General features: G+C 32.0%; 1 protein-coding gene across 1 annotated transcript in view; it reads left to right on the forward strand.

The window, feature by feature from the left end:
- LOC129306217 (uncharacterized) overlaps window positions 1-19,451 on the forward strand; it is a 40,552-nt gene extending 21,101 nt beyond the window's left edge. Inside the window, exons 4-5 of the mRNA XM_054946685.1 lie at window positions 17,549-17,795; window positions 18,542-19,451. Coding sequence (XP_054802660.1) covers window positions 17,549-17,795; window positions 18,542-19,330 — 1,036 coding nt within the window. The 3' untranslated portion in view covers window positions 19,331-19,451. The remainder of the gene's footprint in view (window positions 1-17,548; window positions 17,796-18,541) is intronic.
- The last annotated feature ends 1,646 nt before the right edge of the window (window positions 19,452-21,097 follow it).

A 21,097-nucleotide genomic window follows, 5' to 3' on the forward strand; every position in this document is an offset into this window, starting at 1 on the left:
TACATCACCCATCCGTGGGAACAGTCACCTTAAGTTAACTAAACAAAATTAATATGACCTTAAATGAAATTTAATTACCCTTAACTAATAAAAAAGAAGAAAATTATAATTAAAAAATTATTTATTTATAAGTTGGACTTTACCTAGGATAAAACCCTAGAGCCTATGTACCCTTTAGAAGAATCAAAGTTCACATAGTTCAAGATTAAAAATGTGTGTTGGTTTGTTAATATATTTTAGAAAAAGAATTTTTCATTTAAAAAAAATTAATTAGATTGGTATCTTTTAATTAAAAAAAACTTATTTCCTTATTTGATAAAGGATTTTTTTAACAAAAGAAAATAGATCAAAATTCCTGTAGAGATTCATAAAAATCTAACACAAAAATTAATTTATTTTATACCTACAGAGATTTCAAAATCTCGCATGACATAGAAATTATTTTTCAGCATACCTATATTTATGGAAAGAAAATAGGGTCTTCTTGTTTTTTTTTTCAAAAAGCAAATCAATTAAAAATCATGATTAGTGTGCCTGTGATGGCCCATTGCCACACATGGCATACCAATAAACTAGTTACCTACGAAGACTTTAAAAATCTAAAACGATATAAAAAAATACAATACAAACACAAAAGTCTCAAATCATGTAGTGTAGTGTGTGCGAGAGAAGGGTATAATAATATAAATAGCTTGTAAAAAAAACAATCAAGATCAAACCTTTGGGACTTTATTACTTGTCGCAACTTATATAATTATTTCAATCATCTCCATCTTCTAACAAAAGAAATAGCCAACCAACACATGTGTTTTGAGCATATATGTTCATGTATGTTTGTTAGAATAAAATCACACACACACACACACATATTTTATGTACACGAATGAAAAGTGATACTTGGGATAAAATAAAAAAATGATACTGATGGTTCACATAATTGAGAGGCAAAAGAAGAAGAGAAAAAAAAGAAAAGGAAACGAGAGAAAAAAAATAAATAAAGGAAATGGAGTCAAAGAAAGGCCATGTTGACTTAAAATCAAAGGGAGAGAAGAATGAAAAAACACACATATATACATGTAAAAAGGATGCTTCACGTATAGGACATATAAGACAAAAAAAAATTGATACACTTTTAAAAATGACATTCAGAATGAGGTGGTGAAGCAAAGAAGAAAAACAAAATAAAACAAAAAAGAAAAGAAAAGAGTAAGTCAGGAAGAGGAGAAAGGAAACGCGATATAAGGGATCCATACGAATATATGAACAAATACACACACAACAATTTTTGAAGGGAAAAAAATGAAAACCAAAAGGATCATCAAAATCATTACAAATCTTGTACCCTTCAGCTTTCAATATTTTTAAAGATCATACATATGATCTCAAATGAGAGAATTGACTTTTCTTAGGGTATTAAAATAATGAGTAATTGGTATTACTTTATCTAGAGCATCCCAACCCAATCCTAACATCATATTATAATGGGAGGAGATGACGCAAGAGGACAAATATTCTCTACCTTTACAATAAATTCTCTCAAGCTCCTTTATTTGTTGCCTCCTCTTTTTTCCTCCTCCTTTTGCCTTGATCACCATCTTTTTATAGATGAAAATTTGGGCTTCCCACTTTAATAGTTGAATCTGATCAAATTACAATTTTTGATTAATTTTATTTGACTTTTACTATTTTAAATCAAGGCACAATTTTAGGGATTGAATTTTCATTTGACTTTTCCTAATTGAAAACTCATATTCAAGCACAAATTTTGGAATTTTTCATTTAATTCTTATTTATTAATTACATTTTTTTATTATTTTATTAAAAAAAGGCTCTTCAATTTTTTTTATTTTATTCCTTTATTTTTGTGGGGGCCTAGACAAAATGAGGTGTTCACAATAGGTATAGTTAACTCATCTATATTTGTTGTCATCAAAACTTAAGCTAACACATAATATTACAAGTCATTACATCCAATAGTAATAAATACATCAGGCTAGTAGAATAAAGGAAAAGAAACATGAGCAAGTAAAGAAAGACCAACTTCAACAATTTGTCGATGTTCTTGTTCAACCATTCTGTTCTATTCAAATGTGTGAGGACATGAAAAATAATATTGAATTTCACTTGTAGTTAAGAAACGAGAGAAAGTGATAAATTATCCTCCATTATCACTTTGTAATTGTTAGATTCTAGTATTAAATTGAAGCTCAATAGTGACCTTAAAAGTACTAAATACAGTAAGGGCATTAGACTTCTTTTTTTTCACAAACATATCCAAGTAAAATGAGTACAGGCATCAACAAAAGCAATATAATAGCAATACCCATTGGAAACAATAGGAGTAGGACCATAAAGATCTATTATTACAAGCTAAAAAGATTTGTCGTATACAGTAGAAAAAGCAAAAAAAGGAAGTTTATGACTCTTCCCTAGACAACAAGCTAAACAAGGTGAAAGTTATAGATGAAGATAAATGTGGAATGTTATATAAGCAAAGAACTTACAAAAGAACTTCAGAAGATGAATGACCAAGCCAATGATGCCAAAGATTAAGAGACTACTTTGTAGTAGCAAGAAAGCAATGTTAAGATGAATGAGTAGTGGAGTAGCTCTACTCATGAGATACATTCCATTGATTTCAAGTCCGTGTAAAAGTAGATAGCATGTTTGCAAATCCTTTACCAACATAATAGAGGAAAGTACTTAATAGAAACTCCATTTCCTCAGTAAATTGTAAAACTGAGCACATGTTTTTTTTATGGTTGGAATACATAAAACTCGAGATAAATTCAAATGAGTAGTAGGAGAGTGAAAAGAAAATTTACCCATAGCACTGATGGGTTCACCTACACAGACTTTTCTTAAGCCAATATAAGGCTGAACTTATAAAAAGTGATATGAGGATTTAGTAATATGTTGTCTAGCACCATAATCCTTATACCAAGTGTCATCACTAACAATCTCTAAAGTAGCAATATAGGCCTATGGAGTAGAGGTAACAAGCATAAAGATAGAACTTGTGGTAAAGAAGTAATAGTAAAAGGCAAGGCAGTAGGAGCTACATGTTAGAATTTGATATGCTGTAATCTTGTAAATATGTATATGCCGTAATCATAGGAGAGATACTCGGGTAGATGGAATCATTATTTAATGTAGAGAGATTTTTGTAATCGCGAGATACATTGCTTGTGTATATATATGTTTATTTGGGGATGAATACAATTCAAATTACCCTTCAAATCTTTTATGGTATCATAGCATTGGCCCTAATTACATTTAGCAGAGCTTAGGATAATGAGCCACACAAATGTTAAAGGATGAGCAGAGTGCTTCTAATGAGACTAGTAGTATAGATGTGCTATCGCCATACTATATTCATATGTTTGATAATCCATGACAAGTATATGTCGGGGAACTCCTTCATGAAAGGAACTATGGGAAATGGGTGAATGACATAAGCAATACTTGTTTGCCAAAAATAAGATTGGTTTTATGGATGGATCTATTCTGCAATAGATTTACCAAGCCTGAATCACTGGATGCATTGCAATACTATGGTGAAAGGATGGTTGAAAAGTGTAATGGATAAGGAGATCTGAAGTAGCACGTGTTATATAAAGATGGTGCAAGAAATTTGGTCAAACCTCAAAGAGCATTTTGGAAAGGTAGTGCACCATAATTATACAAACTATGAAGGGTGGTGGCGCATACCAAACAGGAGAAACTTTTGGTGCTGCATATTTCACAAAGCTAAAGAGCTATTGGGATGAGTTAAAGTCAATCATGCCATGGCCAAAATGCTCTTGTAGAGGTTGCAAGTGCGACTTGCAAAAACAGTTGATGAAAATAAAAGAGAGAGAACATCTCTATGATTTCCTCATGGGCTTGAAGGAATAACAATAAAAATGCAAGTACTTAGCATGAAACCTATGCCTAGACTTGGAGTAGCATATCATTTAGTGGCAAAAGATGAACAGTAGAGGCAGATCTCGGTGGCGTGGCAACCTGAAATTTTAGGTTTAGCCTTTCAGGTATAGAATAGGTGAGGAGATCACAGAGATGGCCGACAAGAGAGACCTCACTGCAACTATTGTAACAAGTAAGGACACATAAAAGATAAATGCTACAAGCTAATAAGATACCCATTAGATTGGAAGAAGGGAAATTGAGATAAGTGAGAAAAGATATTTGGACCAAGGGCAGCCTAGGTAAGTGGAGAGAATTGCCCAATACAGGACTCATAGCAAACCAATACTCCAAGCTGTTACAATGTTTGAATATTAATGGGAATGATCAGGCTCAACCCTGAGTTAATATAGTAGGTATGTATTTAGGTGATGGGTCATGGATTATTGATATAGGAGCCTCGGTTTACATCACTCATGAACAAGCTAAAATAATTAATTTCAAGGCCTCTATATTGCCATTCATGAGGATTCCCAATGGTGAATTTGTGCCAGTCAAAGGGATAAGAAGTATCATGATCTCCCCTACACTAAAGATTGATAACATACTATATATCCCAGAGTTCAAGTGCATTCTATTTTTAGTGAGAAAATTTATAAAAGATTTTAACTGTGCCATGATATTTCTTGCTGACTTTTTTGTCATTCAGGACTTAAGTATGAGGAGCCTGATTGGAGTGGGTAAATGCATGGAAGGCTTATATTTCTTGACACCGGTATGGCAAGGGGGATGTATATTGACAGTGACAAACAATAAAGCTTGTGATTTGTGGCATCTTCGACTAGGTCATACATTTGTTGAAAAGTTAAAATATCTTTCTTTATGTTCTGCTACTAGTAAAGAGGCTATGCATTGTGATTCTTATATATGAGCTAAGCAAACTCATTTTCCTTTTAGCACTAGTTCAATAAAATTTAAATCCTATTTTGATTTAATTCATTATGATATACGGGGTAGATATAAGATTGCTTCACTCACAGGTGCTCACTATTTTCTAACCATCGTGGATGACTATAGCAGAGGAACTTGGGTATATTTGATGAAACACAAATCTATGTAGGTTACTACTTGCCCATATTCGTCAAAATGATTGAAATCTAGTTTGGACATAAAATCAAATAGGTTCGTGTGGATAATGGTTCAAAATTTCAATCTGGACCCATGATGAGCTTTTATGAAGAGCGAGGCATTCTCTTACAAACCACCTTGTATCTATATGCCTCAGTAGAATGGTGTCGTCGAATGCAAGCATCGTCACTTATTTGAAGTTGCTTAAGCCTTGCGTTTTCATGCTTCCTTACCTTTATACTTATAGGGTGAATGTGTTCTTACTGTAGCTTATATCATTAATTGGTTACCCTTTAAGGTGCTTCATGACAAGAGCCCTTATGAGATGTTATATGGGAAGCAACCACCTCTTAACCATATGAGGATTTTTAGCTGCTTAGCATATGCTAAGACCACTAAACCGATAGACAAGTTTGCAAAAAGGGGGAGGGCTGTGTTTTTGTAGGTTACCACTATAGGCAAAAAGGGTACATGCTGTATGACCTTTCCAGGCGTGAGTGTTTTATTTCACGAGATGTGATCTTTATGAATCATCTTTCCTTTTTGCTCAAGATCATTCGATGATATTACTCCCTTATCCTCTCCATCCTTAGCACCTATACATGATGATGATGAGCCTCTCATCCTAATTTCTTCTCTTGAACCACATACCGAGTCGAGGGATGCTCATGCACATGACTCTTTCATGATTCTTGATAGTGTTGTCATCACCGAGCCATTACCTGTTGCTGCTACTCACCATAGTCAGCGTCATCATATTGCTCTTAAACATCTCGATGACTTTATTATAGATCTGTTGCCTTTTATTGCACCCCCTGCTGTGCCTTCATGCATCTCCCCTCCATCTTGTCATTCAGTTAGGTATCCTTTGTGCCATTATCTCTATTATGATAAATTTTCTCCTACTCATAGGGCATAACTCACTGCCCTCACCTCTGTCAATGAGCCAAAGACATTCTTCCAAGCCAATTGACATATGCACTGGTGTGAAGCCATAAAGAAAGAGATTACAGCTCTTGAAGCAAACCAAACTTGGTCTTTAGTGCCCCTACCATTTAAGAAACATGTGATTAACTCAAAATGGGTTTATAAGACAAAATTAAAACCTGACGGTTCCATTGCTTATCATCAGGCTCATTTAGTGGCTTTGGTTTTACAAAAATTGAGGGAAAAGATTTTCATAATACTTTTACACCCATGGCCAAGCTTGTCACAGTTCGTACGTTACTTACTGTGGTTGCCAAGCGTCGTTGGATCGTTCATCAACTCAACATCACCAACGCTTTCCTCTATGGTGATCTTGATGAGGATATATACATGCGTATACCTCAAGGGTTAGCTCGTGAAGGGGAGACTAAAGTGTGTAAGTTGAAGAAGTCACTGTATGGTTTGAAATAGGCTTTAAGAAATTGGCATCAAAATCTTACTCAAGCATTAACAGAAATTGGGCTCTGGAAAAGTAGAGTCGATCACTCCCTACATGTATACTGAACCAAAACATCTTATGTGGCTTGTCTAGTTTATGTTGATGATGTGCTGCTAGCAAGAGATGACCTAAATAAGATATGTGAAATCAAATTACATTTAGATAGAAGGTTCAACATAAAAGACTTGAGGAAGTTGAACTACTTCCTTGGGATTAAAGCGGCACGTTCTCTACATGGTATAGTATTGAGTCAACAAAAATACACTCTGGACATTTTGAGAAAGGCACGTACAGAAGCATGTAGGCCAAGTAAATTTCCCATAGAACAGCATTGCAAGTTGCAAGAGAATGAGGATGATCCACTTATTGATACAACGTAATATAGACGAATGCTGGGAAAGCTTCAATATTTAATAGTGACATGACCTGATGTAGTATATGCTATGAATTTTCTTAATCAGTTCGTAGCTTTACCAAGGCATACTTATATTATAGTAGCAAAGAGAGTCTTGCGCTATCTTAAGAACACCATTAGATAGGGCATATTACTTACGGCAAGTGGGTCTCTAGATCTAGAAGCTTATTGTGATATGGATTGGGCCGGATGCCCCTTAACACAGCATTCATGTATGGGGCATCTCATTAAAGTTAGAGGGTCACTAGTATTTTGGAGATTGAAGAAGCAAAGCATGGTAGCAAGGTCATCTGCCGAAGCTGAATATTGTAACATTTAAAAAATTTTAACCCTGATTTATTAACCTAATTAAAGCAGTTAGTGAGTTAATAAAGTGTGTGGCTAGAGGGGCTTAACTTGATATAATTGATGTGATTTCAGCCCTAGAAGTGGGTCTGGATTGATGGTGGGCCACCCGAGTAAGGAAAGAGAATAAAAAAGTGAAAAAGTTGTGTTCTGTGCCACACGCCGAGGCACGTGGTTGGTTTGCCACAGTGCACAGACACAATTTAAATGTAACGGGCTCTTTTGTGCCATGTGACATGGTGGAAGGCAGCGTGTACCGCGACACTTCCAAGAATCAAATAAATTAGCTCATGAACTGTGTGAAAATAGAAGAAAGAAAGAGAAGGAAAATGAAGAGCCTAGTTTTGGCTTTACTAGGGCATGACATTTGGTCCTATTGTTGATAGATTAAAGCTCCCAAACACCTAAGGTAAAGTTATAGTGCTTTCTTCTTCGTTTCTCTCCCTCATTTATGATTATTTATGGTAAGGTTTAAGTTAAGAGATTGATTTTCGATCCATAAGAGTATGGGTCTGATTCTATTGGTTAAAGTGAGATTAATGAGAGTGATTTAATTTATTGAAATATCACATTGATGATTTTACAAGCGGTTGGTTCATGGGAACATTGAATGTTTGAAAATTGGTATTTATGAGATAGTTGGGAGATGTTAATGTGCATTAATGATGGTTTAAGGTGTTATTAATAATGATATACATTAATGAAATCTAATGAGCCCATTGAGTATGAATGGGTAATGATTATGAGTAGGTTAAAATAATGTTTGTAGAGTTTTATGTTCAAGAGTTAAGTAATGATGATATTCTTGTGATATGATTATAGAGAGGTTTGTTTTGGCATAATTCGAGCCTGTTGAAGCTTAAGGAAGTTGCTATAGTGAGGGGTAAACCTTTGACCTCTTAAAGATTTGAGGTAACCGAGGGAAACTTAATTTTTATAGTTAATGTTAATTGTGTTGTAAAATGTAATTTGTGAGTTAAATTGATGATGCATATTGGCAAATACTTATTTGTGAAATGGTTTTGGAGAAGAGAAAAACTTGATTCTACTACCCTTAATGTTTTATGAAATTACTTGTGATTTATTACTATAGGTGGAGAATTGTGATGAAATATGAGTTAATTATGAGCATATGTGTTATATGAGTTCATTGTGTTAAGAAATGATTGTTAAAATGCATATTATGTGTGAAATGTACATAGCATGATCATTGGTAGGAGTTAGCATAAAGAGAGGAGTAGATTAGTTGAAATCCACGTGGTATTAGTAGTGACCGTTGGAATCGAAAACTAGCCTTGGCACCGACCGTTGGAATCGAGAGGTAGCCCTTATCCCATGGTTGATTCAAGACTGTCCCACTTGTTCTACGAGGGACTCGAACCTAATTAGTCTCCACCAGTTCATAAGGATGCTAGATTAAGGGTACGACACCCCATGGTTGTTAGTATTAGGGAAAATTAGATTACATAAGTAAGTGAGTTAACCATGGCCTAGTAGCTCCTCACAAGTGAAAGGCTGGGTTAATCTGTGAAGGACAAAGCCACGTGATAGCCACCAATTTCATATCGAAGGTAACATGAGGATATAAGGTTGGCATATGATTATGCATAAAAGTCCAGCCACATGGCTGTTAGTTTTGTAGTCTGGCATGTGTTAAAGGTGCATGGTTGTTATTTTTATGACCCTGAGTTATGTTTTTGAAAATAATATGCTATAGTATTTTGTAGCATGCCCGATCACATGGTTGTTAGTTTTGTGAACCGTGGCCTAGTACTATATGATATATGTGTTTATGTGCCTATTTGCATCTATTTACAATTAATATGTAACTGTAAGGGTTAAGTGAAACTTGATTACTGAGTGGTTGTACTCACCCCTCAATCTTGACTATTTCAAGACCTAAATCATCGGATCCAAGTCGGGAAAAATATACTAATACTTAGGATTGGTGGAGTAAATCCTTTATATGCCTCTCTTTTGCTATTTATATGTGTATTGTTAATGTAATTGCCAACTAAAATTAATTGTCATGATTGGTGTACTACTTGCATGATTTTGTATTTAACTAGTGTATTTTATGCCCTAAATTAGTGATTTTTTGTTGTGAACCCATGGATAGGGCTAAAATATTTGTGCAAGTAGGAACATGTGTATTTTTGAAAAATATGAATAAAATGGTTAAATTTGTGCAATTTTTCCCCCCTCTATGTTTTGTAAAAATTAGGATTGAGTAGTGATTTTGTGAAATAAGTGTACTTGATTGCATGTGGTGTGTTGCATGAGTCCGCAAGAGTCCATTGAGTATGGTCGGAAGGTTGGTGTAGGCTATTGGCACATGTGATTGAGTTGAGACATCCCATTTAGAAAATTTTGTGAAAATGTATTAAAATGAGTTTTGGTGTCCAACTTTTGATGGAAAATGAATTTGAGTGTGAAATAGATGCCATTAGCTAGAGCTAGGAGAAAGCTCAATGTAAACACTGAAACTACCTCAATCGGATGTCGAACAAAGATTTGGGACACATTAAAAGTTCACTCCTTGTGCTGTTAAATGACAGCATTGATTTATCAAATTTCGTGCTCTGCGCTGTGGCATATGGCACAAATAAGATACGCTACGGTGCACGAGTTATAAACCACGGCACACGTGTCACTTTCTGTACAAAAATAGTTTTTGAGTTCTAACACTCATTATTTGGGTCCCAATTAATTTTCAAGCTTCCACTTTGTTTTTAAGACTCTGATTTAGAGCTCTTAAATTTATGTATGGGATTTGAAATGACAAATTAGGATTCCTGTGAAATAATTTTTTTGAAATTCTTTTTAGTACCTTAGATAATTATGAGATTAAAGTTAATTTGTGGTTTAACATTAGGGAAGTTACAAATATAGAGCCATGACATCAATTGTGGGTGAATTAGTATGGTTAAGGTGACTGATGCAAGAACTACAAGTACCGCAAAAGAAAGCTACACCACTACATTAGATAATCAAGCTACGCTACATATAGCAATGAACCCAGTCTTCCATGAGCAAACCAAACATGTGGAAATAGACTATTATTTTATCCAAGAAAGAGTTCAATCAGGAGATAGAGCCATGCAAGAGATGGATAAAGAACCAACTAACAGACCTGTTCACCAAAGCTCTTGGAAAAGATAGATTGCAGATGTTAATAGGCAAGTTAGGTGTTGTGGATTTACACACGCCAACTTGAAGGGGAGTGTTAGAATTTGATATGTTGTAATCTTGTAAATATGTATATGCCGTGATTATAGCAGAGATACTCGAGTAGATAAAATCATATTATTTGGTGTAAAGAGATTTTCGTTAATCGTGAGATACATTGCTTTTGTGTGAGTGCACGCGCGCGCGCGCCCGTGCTTGTTTGGGGATGAATACAATTCGAATTACCCTTCAAATCTTTTACAAGACTAGAAGAGTTAGTAGGAATAGAGGAAGTAGGTGCAAGAACATAAGCTCATGAAAATGATGAATCACAATTAGGCACCATGTAACTATAGTCAAGTGCAACATAATAAGCAATAGGAGTTGGTGTAGGAATAGAGGGATAGTAGTTAAGATTATCAAATCCAAGAACATGATTATATGAGTGATCAAACCTAAAATAATAGCATTCAGCCATGTGACTAGTGCAAAAGCAAATTTGACATGCTGGTCGGAGGAGGAATATCTTCCTTGAGTTTCTAAATTTTTTTGTTCTTTGATATTGCATTTTTCTGAGAGTTTGATTCCTTTATTTGCTATCGAGTTTGGAATTAGATTTGTTCCTTCATAGATTACAATCGTTGTATTACATGGTTGGTTATCCTTTTACTTCTAGTTGGCATTTGTGTTCTGAAATTGCTTTATGTGAATGTTGTTTGGAAATTATTGTTAGTTTAATATTGAATTTGTGAAAGGAGGGCTTAAACTCAATTTTGTATCGTTGTATTGTTAAAATTTTTTTCAAGTTTTGGTTTTGCCCTTGTAAAAAATAACTTCAAGCTTTGTTTGAAATTCTTTAAAGTATTTTAATATTTTGTTTGGTTAAATTAATATAAATAAAAGGCATAAGGCTCAATAAACATTGATTTTGAGCCGTTATGTTATTAAAATTTTTTTAACTTTTTTATGTAATTATGTAGAATAATTTTAAACTTTGTTTGAAATTTTTTAAAGTGGTTTAATATTTTTTTTATTGAATTAGTATAAATAAAAAGTGTAAGACTTGAAGAACATTAATTTTAAGTCCTTATGTTATTAAAGTAGTCTAAATCTTTTAAATAATCAATTTGCATTATTTCTAAAAAATTACAAGGATTCTTTGTTTTATTTCAGCCACATGGTCAGCAGCAGCTATGTCAAGGGATGGTCTTCTAATCTTTGCTTTTTCAACATCACTTAAGACATTGACCAATACTTTCAATAATTCTTCTATCTCTTCCCCTTTTGTTATTTGACACTTAAATTACTATTTTAGTTCATTTGGAAGCGTGAAGTTTATTGTATATAGGTATCAGGTTTTGGTTTCTCGTGTCTGATTCCATGATCACTTAATACCTAATTCTATAAAAAAAAATTCTTTATATAAAACAAATTGGATTGGAATCCCATAATTGCCTGAGCAGTACAATCTCAAAGGCAATGATTGAATTTATTATAAAATCAATACAAATATAAAATTCATATTCATCATTCTCTTTTACACAGCACTTGAGCAAGTGAGAAGATCCATATCCAAACAAATCTACCAAACAAATTAAACTTCCATGTTTACACTCTGTATGTTGATAATAACTGCTAGCTCCCATGGGAGAATAAAAGCAGGAAACAAAGAGATTTAATTGACAAAAAAAGTTAAAAAAAAATAAGAAGAAAAAGAAAGAGCTATCTATGATATATTAACATACGTATATTCCTTTCTAGTATATTTATAAATTATTTTTAACAAACATCATCACAATTAAAAAAAATTAAAATTCACTAACTCTTTAAAACTTTATTAAGTTTTTAACTTTATCTTTATTAAATATATATACTTTTTATTTCTCATATAAATTTTTTTATTAGAAACAATTTTACATTTAAATCATGATTAATTATTATTCCATGGGACTAGCTACATCTCTAGATCCAAACCCAAAGGTTACAAACTTTAACGAAGCACTTTTTTTCATTAATTAGCTTTTATTATCGCGTGCATTGCAAGGGAGCTTTTATTAATGGCTTTATAATTAGATAAATCACATTTCATTGCTATGCTATTAAAATTAATTCAAACTTGACTTTCTCACATCAAGAAAGTCCTTCATTCGAATTGATTCTATAGCTCTTAAATAAAATATAGCCTTTTCCAATGTGAAATGTAAAAGTATTATTAGGACATAAGCTCTTCAAAGACAACTAAACTCATTAATTCAAATGTCACAAACTACTAATGCAACAATTAGAATCACTACAAGTTTCAAAATATCTCCGTGCAAACAACATTAGTTTGTTGTACTTTTTTTGTCATGCTGGCTCAAAGGCAACAGAATTTTTAGCCCTTCAATGTTTTTTTTTACTCTTGATAATGGATGGTGACACACACTCTCTCCCTTGGCTTCCTTTACGATCTTACTACGGTGACCGGAATATTGAGAAGATGAGTAAATAACGGTTCAAGATTTTGGGATTTTGGCTTGTGGTGAGTTCAGGTCCGAAGGGCTCTCACTTCTAGCCTGTAGGGTTCAGATTTGCTCTCACTATTGTCTTCACGCTCTTGATTTCTTCTTCTGAAACTAGAATGATTTTTCTTTTTCGGCGTGAGAAGAGAAAGGGCATTACTGTACTTTGCTATTATAATTATAAATACATAATAAGCCAGTCCATTTTGGCGGGCTATGCTGGCAAAATAGGTTTGTCATTAGAAATGGCTAGTTCAGCCTGTCCCCTAAAAAGGATGAGATGCATGAGCCATCTTGCACATAGAGTTGTTGACAGGTGGTTAAAATTGTTAAAAAAATATATGGGTGAAGTTATTAATCTTGTATAATAATATAATTAAAATTTTTCATTTTATTTTATTGTTGAATTAATATATAAAAATGACATAATTTTTTAACTTATGTATTGATATAGCTAGAAATCTTAATAAAAAAATAAATAAAAAGTTATGTGAGATTTTGGGTCCAATCCCAAGCAAGTAAGCATTGTCAATGAAAATCGGGTTTAAAACTTATGATCAATTTAAAGTATGCAAGCTCATAGGTATAAACTCTTATGCTCTACCTAGAGGCCATGCTTGGATTCAAACAAATTCAACCAAAGATCATGGGCTGTGTGTTTAAGGAGTTATAATTTTTTAAATATTTAAAATGTAAATTAGTTTTAAGATATATTTGAATTACACACACACATCCTATTTTTCCTTTCCTTTTACTATTTTAGTGATTATTAAGACCAGCCTCATCACTAGAGCGCCATATTTTCAATTGTTAATTTACTTGTTTTAACATTTATCATAATTTTTAATAACTTTAAAAATATTAAATTATATTATGCGTGATTATAGAACATTTTAAAGGAAATATTAATCTATAACAAATCATATTAGTGAATTTGTAATTTATATTACTTATTTTTGTTTGAATATGTTAATAACATGTACACCTTCGCTCTCAATTACATCAAAAAATTAACAAATTTTTATATTCTTAAGTAACGATAGTTAATATACCTTAAACATGTGAAAAATGAATAACTTTCCAATATTTTTTATTGAAATTAATGAACATATTAAAATGTTACAAAGAAATTAAAAGCATGCTAACAATTTGTTAGTACAATTAAGGAGAAGTAAGGTTAAGACAAAAATTGCTGGTAAAAAAAACGGCTAAAAAAAATGTAAACACTTTCCGCATCCCTAATTATAAGGTACTTTTAGACAAAATATTATATACCAATAAAACTTATTAAATACACTTTACAATCTTACTTTTTCAAGATAAAAATATAAATTTTTAAAAATATCCTTCATTTAATACTCGAATGATGAAATAATATTAAAGAGAGAGAATTTATTGAAAGAGTGATATTAAAAAAGTATTATTAATAAAACTTTATTTTTATCAAAGTGTTTTATATTTTAAAATGTTAAATCTTCCCTAAAAGTATTGTATAATTTGAGATGAAGTGAGTACTTTATATTTACTCTATATTTAAAATAAAATAAGAATTTAAAAATTTTTCTTTATTACAAGGAGGATCTTCTTTATATACGTTTAGCTAATTACATTATTGAGCTTGAAGCTATTTTGCAGTTGGCACCAATTCAAACTAATTACTCTCTTCTAAATTATAAGATATTTTTATACAAAATTATAAGTACTAATAAAGCTTAATAAATATACCTTGTGACTTCCATTTTTTGAAAAAAATATAAATTTTAAAAATATACTTTATTTAATACTCTATTTATATAAAAATATTTAAAAAAGAAAACATAATGAAAAATAATAATTAATAAATATTATTTTTATCCAAATTTCTTGTATTTTGGAAGGTGAATACTTTATCTTATCTAAAATATAAGCAATTTTTAAGTAAAATCTACATACTAATAAAGTCTCAATTCTCATAAAAATATATATCATTTTTTTTTACCATTAATTCAACTAGCACTAAGTCCCCCTGCATTACATGGGAAGCATGAAATATAAATATCATTATATATGTGAGTAATGACTAACTTCATAGAAAATTATTTGAGGAAATACTCTTTTAGTCTTAATTAAAAATCACGTCTAACATATTTGATTGAAATTAAAAAAAAAATATTAAAACAGATTAACTTAATCCAAAAATTTAATAAGTTTTAATTTTACTCTTATTAAATATACATATTCTAATAATATATTATCTCCTAACAACATTCAATGAAAGCAAGGAAAAAGTAAAAATTTTTAATAAAAAGTTAATAATGTAACTTATAAAAAAAAAAAATCTTCTATTCCTACCCTTAAAAATTTGCTCCCATGTACTGTCCAAGAAACGTACACTTAAATTGTACTCAATTAAAAGAATTTATCAGATAAATGTTACAAAAATAGCATTATAAATAAATATGAAGGAACTAAAAAATGAACTGTAAATATGAAAAGAAAGGAAAGTTAAAAAATTATTAGTAAATAAATTATATTAAAAAACTAACATTAAGTTATGCAATTTTCTCAATGATGAAATAATTCTCTCTTTATTGCTTGTACGAATAAAAAATATCACTTGCAACAAAACAAAATAGGTATAGAAGTCTTTTAGATGTCTTAATATTATTTCAAGATAACAAACTTGCATAGAGACAAAATGCATAAAATTAAATAATAACAAATTTATGTTGACAAAGCTATTTGCAGTGTTCAACATGCTAAACCAAATTCATTTTTCCCAGTGCAAAATTTACAATGTGAAAAGTTAACAAATCATAAGAAACTATATTCCAAGCCTCAAATTATTTATTTGTATATAACATTAGTGGCAATTGACTTTAGCATATTGTTATGTTGTCTTGATTTAAAATCTTGAGACTACCATAGCATAATGTTATTGTCTTAATTTTAGGGGGGGGACAACATATAGTTTATTATAATGTATTTATCGAATAAATGCTACAAGCAAGTAGCATACATCTAGACAAAAATGCTTTGTAGTTAAGTACATTTAGAGAAGCATTTATGAGATCATTCTTTTCAATCTAACTATCGCTTTCTATGGTCATAGTAATTACAATGTTTTTTAATGAAAGGGGTGAGATATGTTACTTAAACAAGAATCATTGGTCCCAAGATATTTTATTTTTGAGAGCAGCGGCACGGGTTTCTTCTTCGAGATAAAAAAGGAGAGGATAAGGGAGAGGTCAATCTGAAAAGACATCGACACGAAACTCGAGATTATAATGGCAAGGGCTTTCCATAGGTTTTCATGCAGCCCAACACAAAGCCAGTACCATTTTGTCCATTCATAAAATATAGCTTTATGAATAGTGACATGAGTGAGGAGCTTTATAAGCCATCTTTTAAATTTGACTTCGTCGTTTTATATGATATATTGATTATTAAAGTATTTTCTAACAAGTAAGAAATAACTTTACATAAATATAAAAGATAAAATAAAACATTTTTTACAAGTATTAATTTATTTATATTTTAAGTCAAAATTAATTAAATAAAAATTATTATATTTTTAAAGAAGAATTAAATTCAAGAAATTAATTATAAATAAAAATTAATAACAAATTTTATTTTTAAAAAATTATATTTTTATTTTAACAACAATTCACCCCATATAACTATCTATGATTATTTTTTTTTTATGGGAGTTAGATGTAAATTTTGTTATTTTGAAAAATAAATGCCGCTGGTTATGGCTAGCTACTGTATTTGAACGACTCACCGACTTTTCAAGACGACGACGACTTTCACTTCTTCCCTCTCTCTGCCTTTTCCTTCTTGAGGAAGTTTTCTTCGCAATTCTTCACTAAATCCTCTGCAGATTCAACCTAGTCACCCTCAAACAAGATTATAGCTCCGATCACATATGGCTTCTCTCTTGCCCCTCAAACTCCTTAAATGCGTTGATTTTCTTTCGTGGTATGCATCTTTCTATATGCCTGCATATATGCTTTCTGCTTCCGTTCGGATTTCTCAATCTTTAATCTTTGCCCATTTATATATCCTCACTTTTGCAGTTCAATGTTCTAAATACTTAATCGTCTCTCTACCCGCACACTTTTTTTTTTTTTTAATCATTGACTCTCTGTTGTTCTCAATTACAGGCCCGTTCTTGCTTGGGGTTATCCTCTGTAAGTTTCTCTCTCTGCCAAACCCACAATTTGCTAATAAGAAAAATACCCAGAATATGCTAATTGGTGAATATAAAGATGAGCATTATCTGTATATTTCCTTTGAATTATCATGCCAGTGATAAGTGACGCTGTTTTTGTTGTTTATGATGATGGTGTTGTGTGGTGAAAGATGTGCTTCCGTTGAAGCAATTGAGAATGATAGCTATTCAGACACTCGGAATTTGATCTCTTATTGGATACTTCTCTCACTGATATATATCTTTGAGTATGCTTTTCTCCAGCTTCTGCAATGGTAAATCATTTTTACTCTACCATTTGACAAAAAGCTTCACTTTACTCAATATCAGTCGATGTTCTTCTCTAATTGATCAGAATTTACTGGTTTTATCATGTCATCTGTAGTTAGAAATGCTTTAATTATGATATCAGGTTAGGGTTTTGCACCAATCTTACTTTTAATTTGGCTCCTCATCTTCAACATCAGGTTTCCGTACTGGCATTACATGAAGCTAATGATTGTTGTTTGCCTCATGACGCCGGACTTTGGAAGAGCTGCTTATGTCTATAATTACCTCATTCGTTCATGTCTCTACATGAATCCACAGGCTGTCATAAGCAGATTCAGCGACTGGAAGAAGATATTTGTCGAGAAAGAAGACTTTCTAATGCAGGCCGAGAAGTACATAACACAGAATGGAACTGAAGGCTTAGAGAAACTCATTGCTAGCAAGGTATAAATTACCACACACACACACACACACACACACACATATATGAGGTATATATGTGTGTCTTGGAGTGCCAAAGAAAAAGTTCTTGTTAAGAGATGTTTGGTACATCAATGTAAAATATAAGACTCTAACAAGCTATTCTTTTTATTGGCTGTGGATAGTGCGACTCATTCCTCAAACTCTACGCAATGCATGGGATACACATGTAGTTGTTATTGAAGACTTTCATGTCAAGCATGTTAATTGAAAGTGTTCGTGGAAAGCATACTACAATTGGTATTTTATTTTGTGAAATAAAATAAACCTCCCATCAATTTTCAAAACTATCACAAACTTTTCATGAATTTTGCTAAAATCACACATATATCCTTTCTATTTTCAAAACTTACACAAACCTCTCTTGAGTTTTGTTGAAACTACACTGATCTACCCTTTATTTTCAAATGTAAGCAAACCCTCCCAAAAATAGAAATGAAGTCTTTATGATTGTAGCAAAATTCAGGGGGAGATCCTTATAATTTACATTTTGTTTTTAGTGAATTTGTTTAGGCTCTGAAAACAAAAGGAAAGTCTACATAATTTATTATTTTCCACTTGTATTCCTCTTCTTTTGCATGCATGAGTAATAATTATTACTCAGTTTTGAAGACTATACTAAAAATAGACTAAATGTGTACACTTTCTATCTTATTAGGTCCTTTATTTTCAGTAATTTTCACCTTTATTCCAAATTTGCAACATTGCAGGCTAATACAGCCTTGTGCAGCGTCGACTCAAATGAAAGTACATCATCTTCCACTGCGAAAACCCAAAAAATCGCGGCAGACACAGAACGAGGAGCATATCCTGATCTTCATGCGTTTGAGAATGTACAAAAGGAGTGGACTTGTGCCATTTGCCTGTTGACAATGCATTCTGAAGCTAATTTGAATTCCCACCTACAAGGAAGGAAGCATAAGGCAGCTTGTGAAGCACTGAAAGCGAAGAAAACCGAAGCAAAGGCCGCGGCAACTGATGCAGGAAACGGAGCATCTCACCAGAGTTGTGTGTCTAATAATGTGCAGAAAGAGTGGACTCGTGACATATGCCAGTTGAGAACTGCTTCCGAAGCTAATTTGAATTCCCACCTGCAAGGAAAGAAGCATAAGGCTGCTTTTGAAGCACAGAAAGCAAAAGGCCTTCATGTTGCTGAGAAAGTTTTGCTGAAGAAGAATGACAAGTCCAATGGAGAACAAGAGAAGATAATCAATACTTCATATGCATTAGAACAGAAGATCACAACCAATCACTTGGCCCAGAGTCAAATTCCTGCCTCCTGTTTGGGCTCCCCTCCCCTCCCCTTCCCTCCCCTTGGCTGGATGGAGCGAGCCCCTTCCCTCCCCTCCTCTCCAAACCCTCACCTCCCCATCAGAGAGATTTGGTGGGATTCCTCCCCCTCGCTTCCCCTCCCCTTCCCTCCCTTCCCCTCCCCTTCATTAAACTCCTTCTCATGCCCTCCGCTTTCCTCCAACCAAACATGTTACAGGCCTAGCTAGTAAAAGAAGTCAACTGCCTTAGAATCCTGCTTTTTCCAGCAGCATATATATGGGGGCTGTAGAGTTCTGTACGTGGACATTGTTAAAGTTATGATACTATGAAATTTCTGTTTTGTCAGAATGTACGTGGGGAGTGTGTGTGTGTGTGTGTGAGTGTTTTTTTTTTTTTTTTTTTGCCCCCCTCTGCCATTGACGCACCAGGCACTTGATCAAGAGTGACCAGCAAATGTTATATGCACAAGAGACAAGATTCTCTGGCATTTTGCTTAAGAGCACTCTCTTTGTGATGCCTGCAAAGGAGAATTTTACTTGACATTGGTGTGAATCTTTTTTTAATACGGTTCGTATCTTATCAATTTTCAAGCGATAATTTTAAAATATTTTCATGATGCTATATTTAAAATTGTTATAGAGATAATTATATGAGACATACGCTCTTTAATTCTATTTATACAATGCTATTAAAGGAGAAGTTGTTAAATTATTAATGTTTTAAATGCAATACTCAATTTACCCTTATTGATTATATTATTTTTAAAAATATTTTTTTTTCCTCTTCTAACTTTTTACTCTCTATTAATTAAATATTGTGAAAAGATAAAATTGAAAGGAATTAGTTGATGATTCATCTTTTTTTAATATATAGGATTGGAGGGAATAATATATTTTGACAGGTAAGTATTGTGGTCATTGTGACATCTCATTTTTCTCTCTTCTGCATCTTATTCCGTTCATCCTAACAGTGATGACGTTAATTTTTCTACTTGTCTCTTCTCTCTATTTTCTTCCCTTTCAACTCTTCTTTACATGCAAACCAATCATTAAAGTATTGAAAATTAGATCAATTGTTAAATCAGTTGAGATACAATTTAAGAGTTAATAGTTAAAATATGATTCAATCATGATCAAACCAATTATAAATAAAAATTCTTATTAAACCAATTAAGATACTCTTCAAGGATTGAAGCTGATTTAGTAAGACACATTTCATGATTTTTTATCAACTCATTATTTTTTTCAACCATAAAAAGTTATTGAGATTAATTCAAAATATTTTTTAAAACCTTTTTCACAATATTATTGTTGTAGGGATATATTTGAAGCATGCAAAGTTGAAAATATATTTTACTAATAAGTCTTCATTAGTTGTTTTCTCACCATATAATTTCAATTGAGAACCTATTTTAAAAACTATTAAATTATATTCACTTATATTTATAAAATCTTACAACTCAAATACATCCAATCATATCGGGCTTTAGATAAAATTATTGTTTTGTAGTGATCATGCTTTTCTTTCCAATTATTGCACAATTCTAGTGAATTTTTTACCTTTAGGTATTTAACTCTTCACCCTTCATGAAGATGATGACAGAATAAAATCATTATCTTGACCATATCTTGATCAATTGCTTCATTTCTAGGAAAAATTACATTTCATAAACCTTTAACATTTATGTGAATTGTAACATATAAAACTCAATAAAGATAACTATTTTTCATTAAGAGCTATAAATTCAAGTTTGATAAGATTTGACATGATCCAAATTAAAATAATAATAATAATTAGAATTATGATAAAATTAATAAAATAAAGCATAATAAATAAATAAATATTATAGTAAAAAAATTCTTCACACATAAGCATTAAAATAATAAATAACCATTTTATAAAAAATAAATAACCGTAAATAAATCATAAAATATAATTCATAATGAAGTGTGATATAAAGAATATAAATATAAACAAACAAACTTATTAAACAA

This window comes from Prosopis cineraria, unplaced genomic scaffold (genome assembly GCF_029017545.1).
Source record: "Prosopis cineraria cultivar Desert tree isolate PC_DT_omini unplaced genomic scaffold, ASM2901754v1 PC3, whole genome shotgun sequence".
Classification (NCBI taxonomy): Eukaryota; Viridiplantae; Streptophyta; class Magnoliopsida; order Fabales; family Fabaceae; genus Prosopis; species Prosopis cineraria.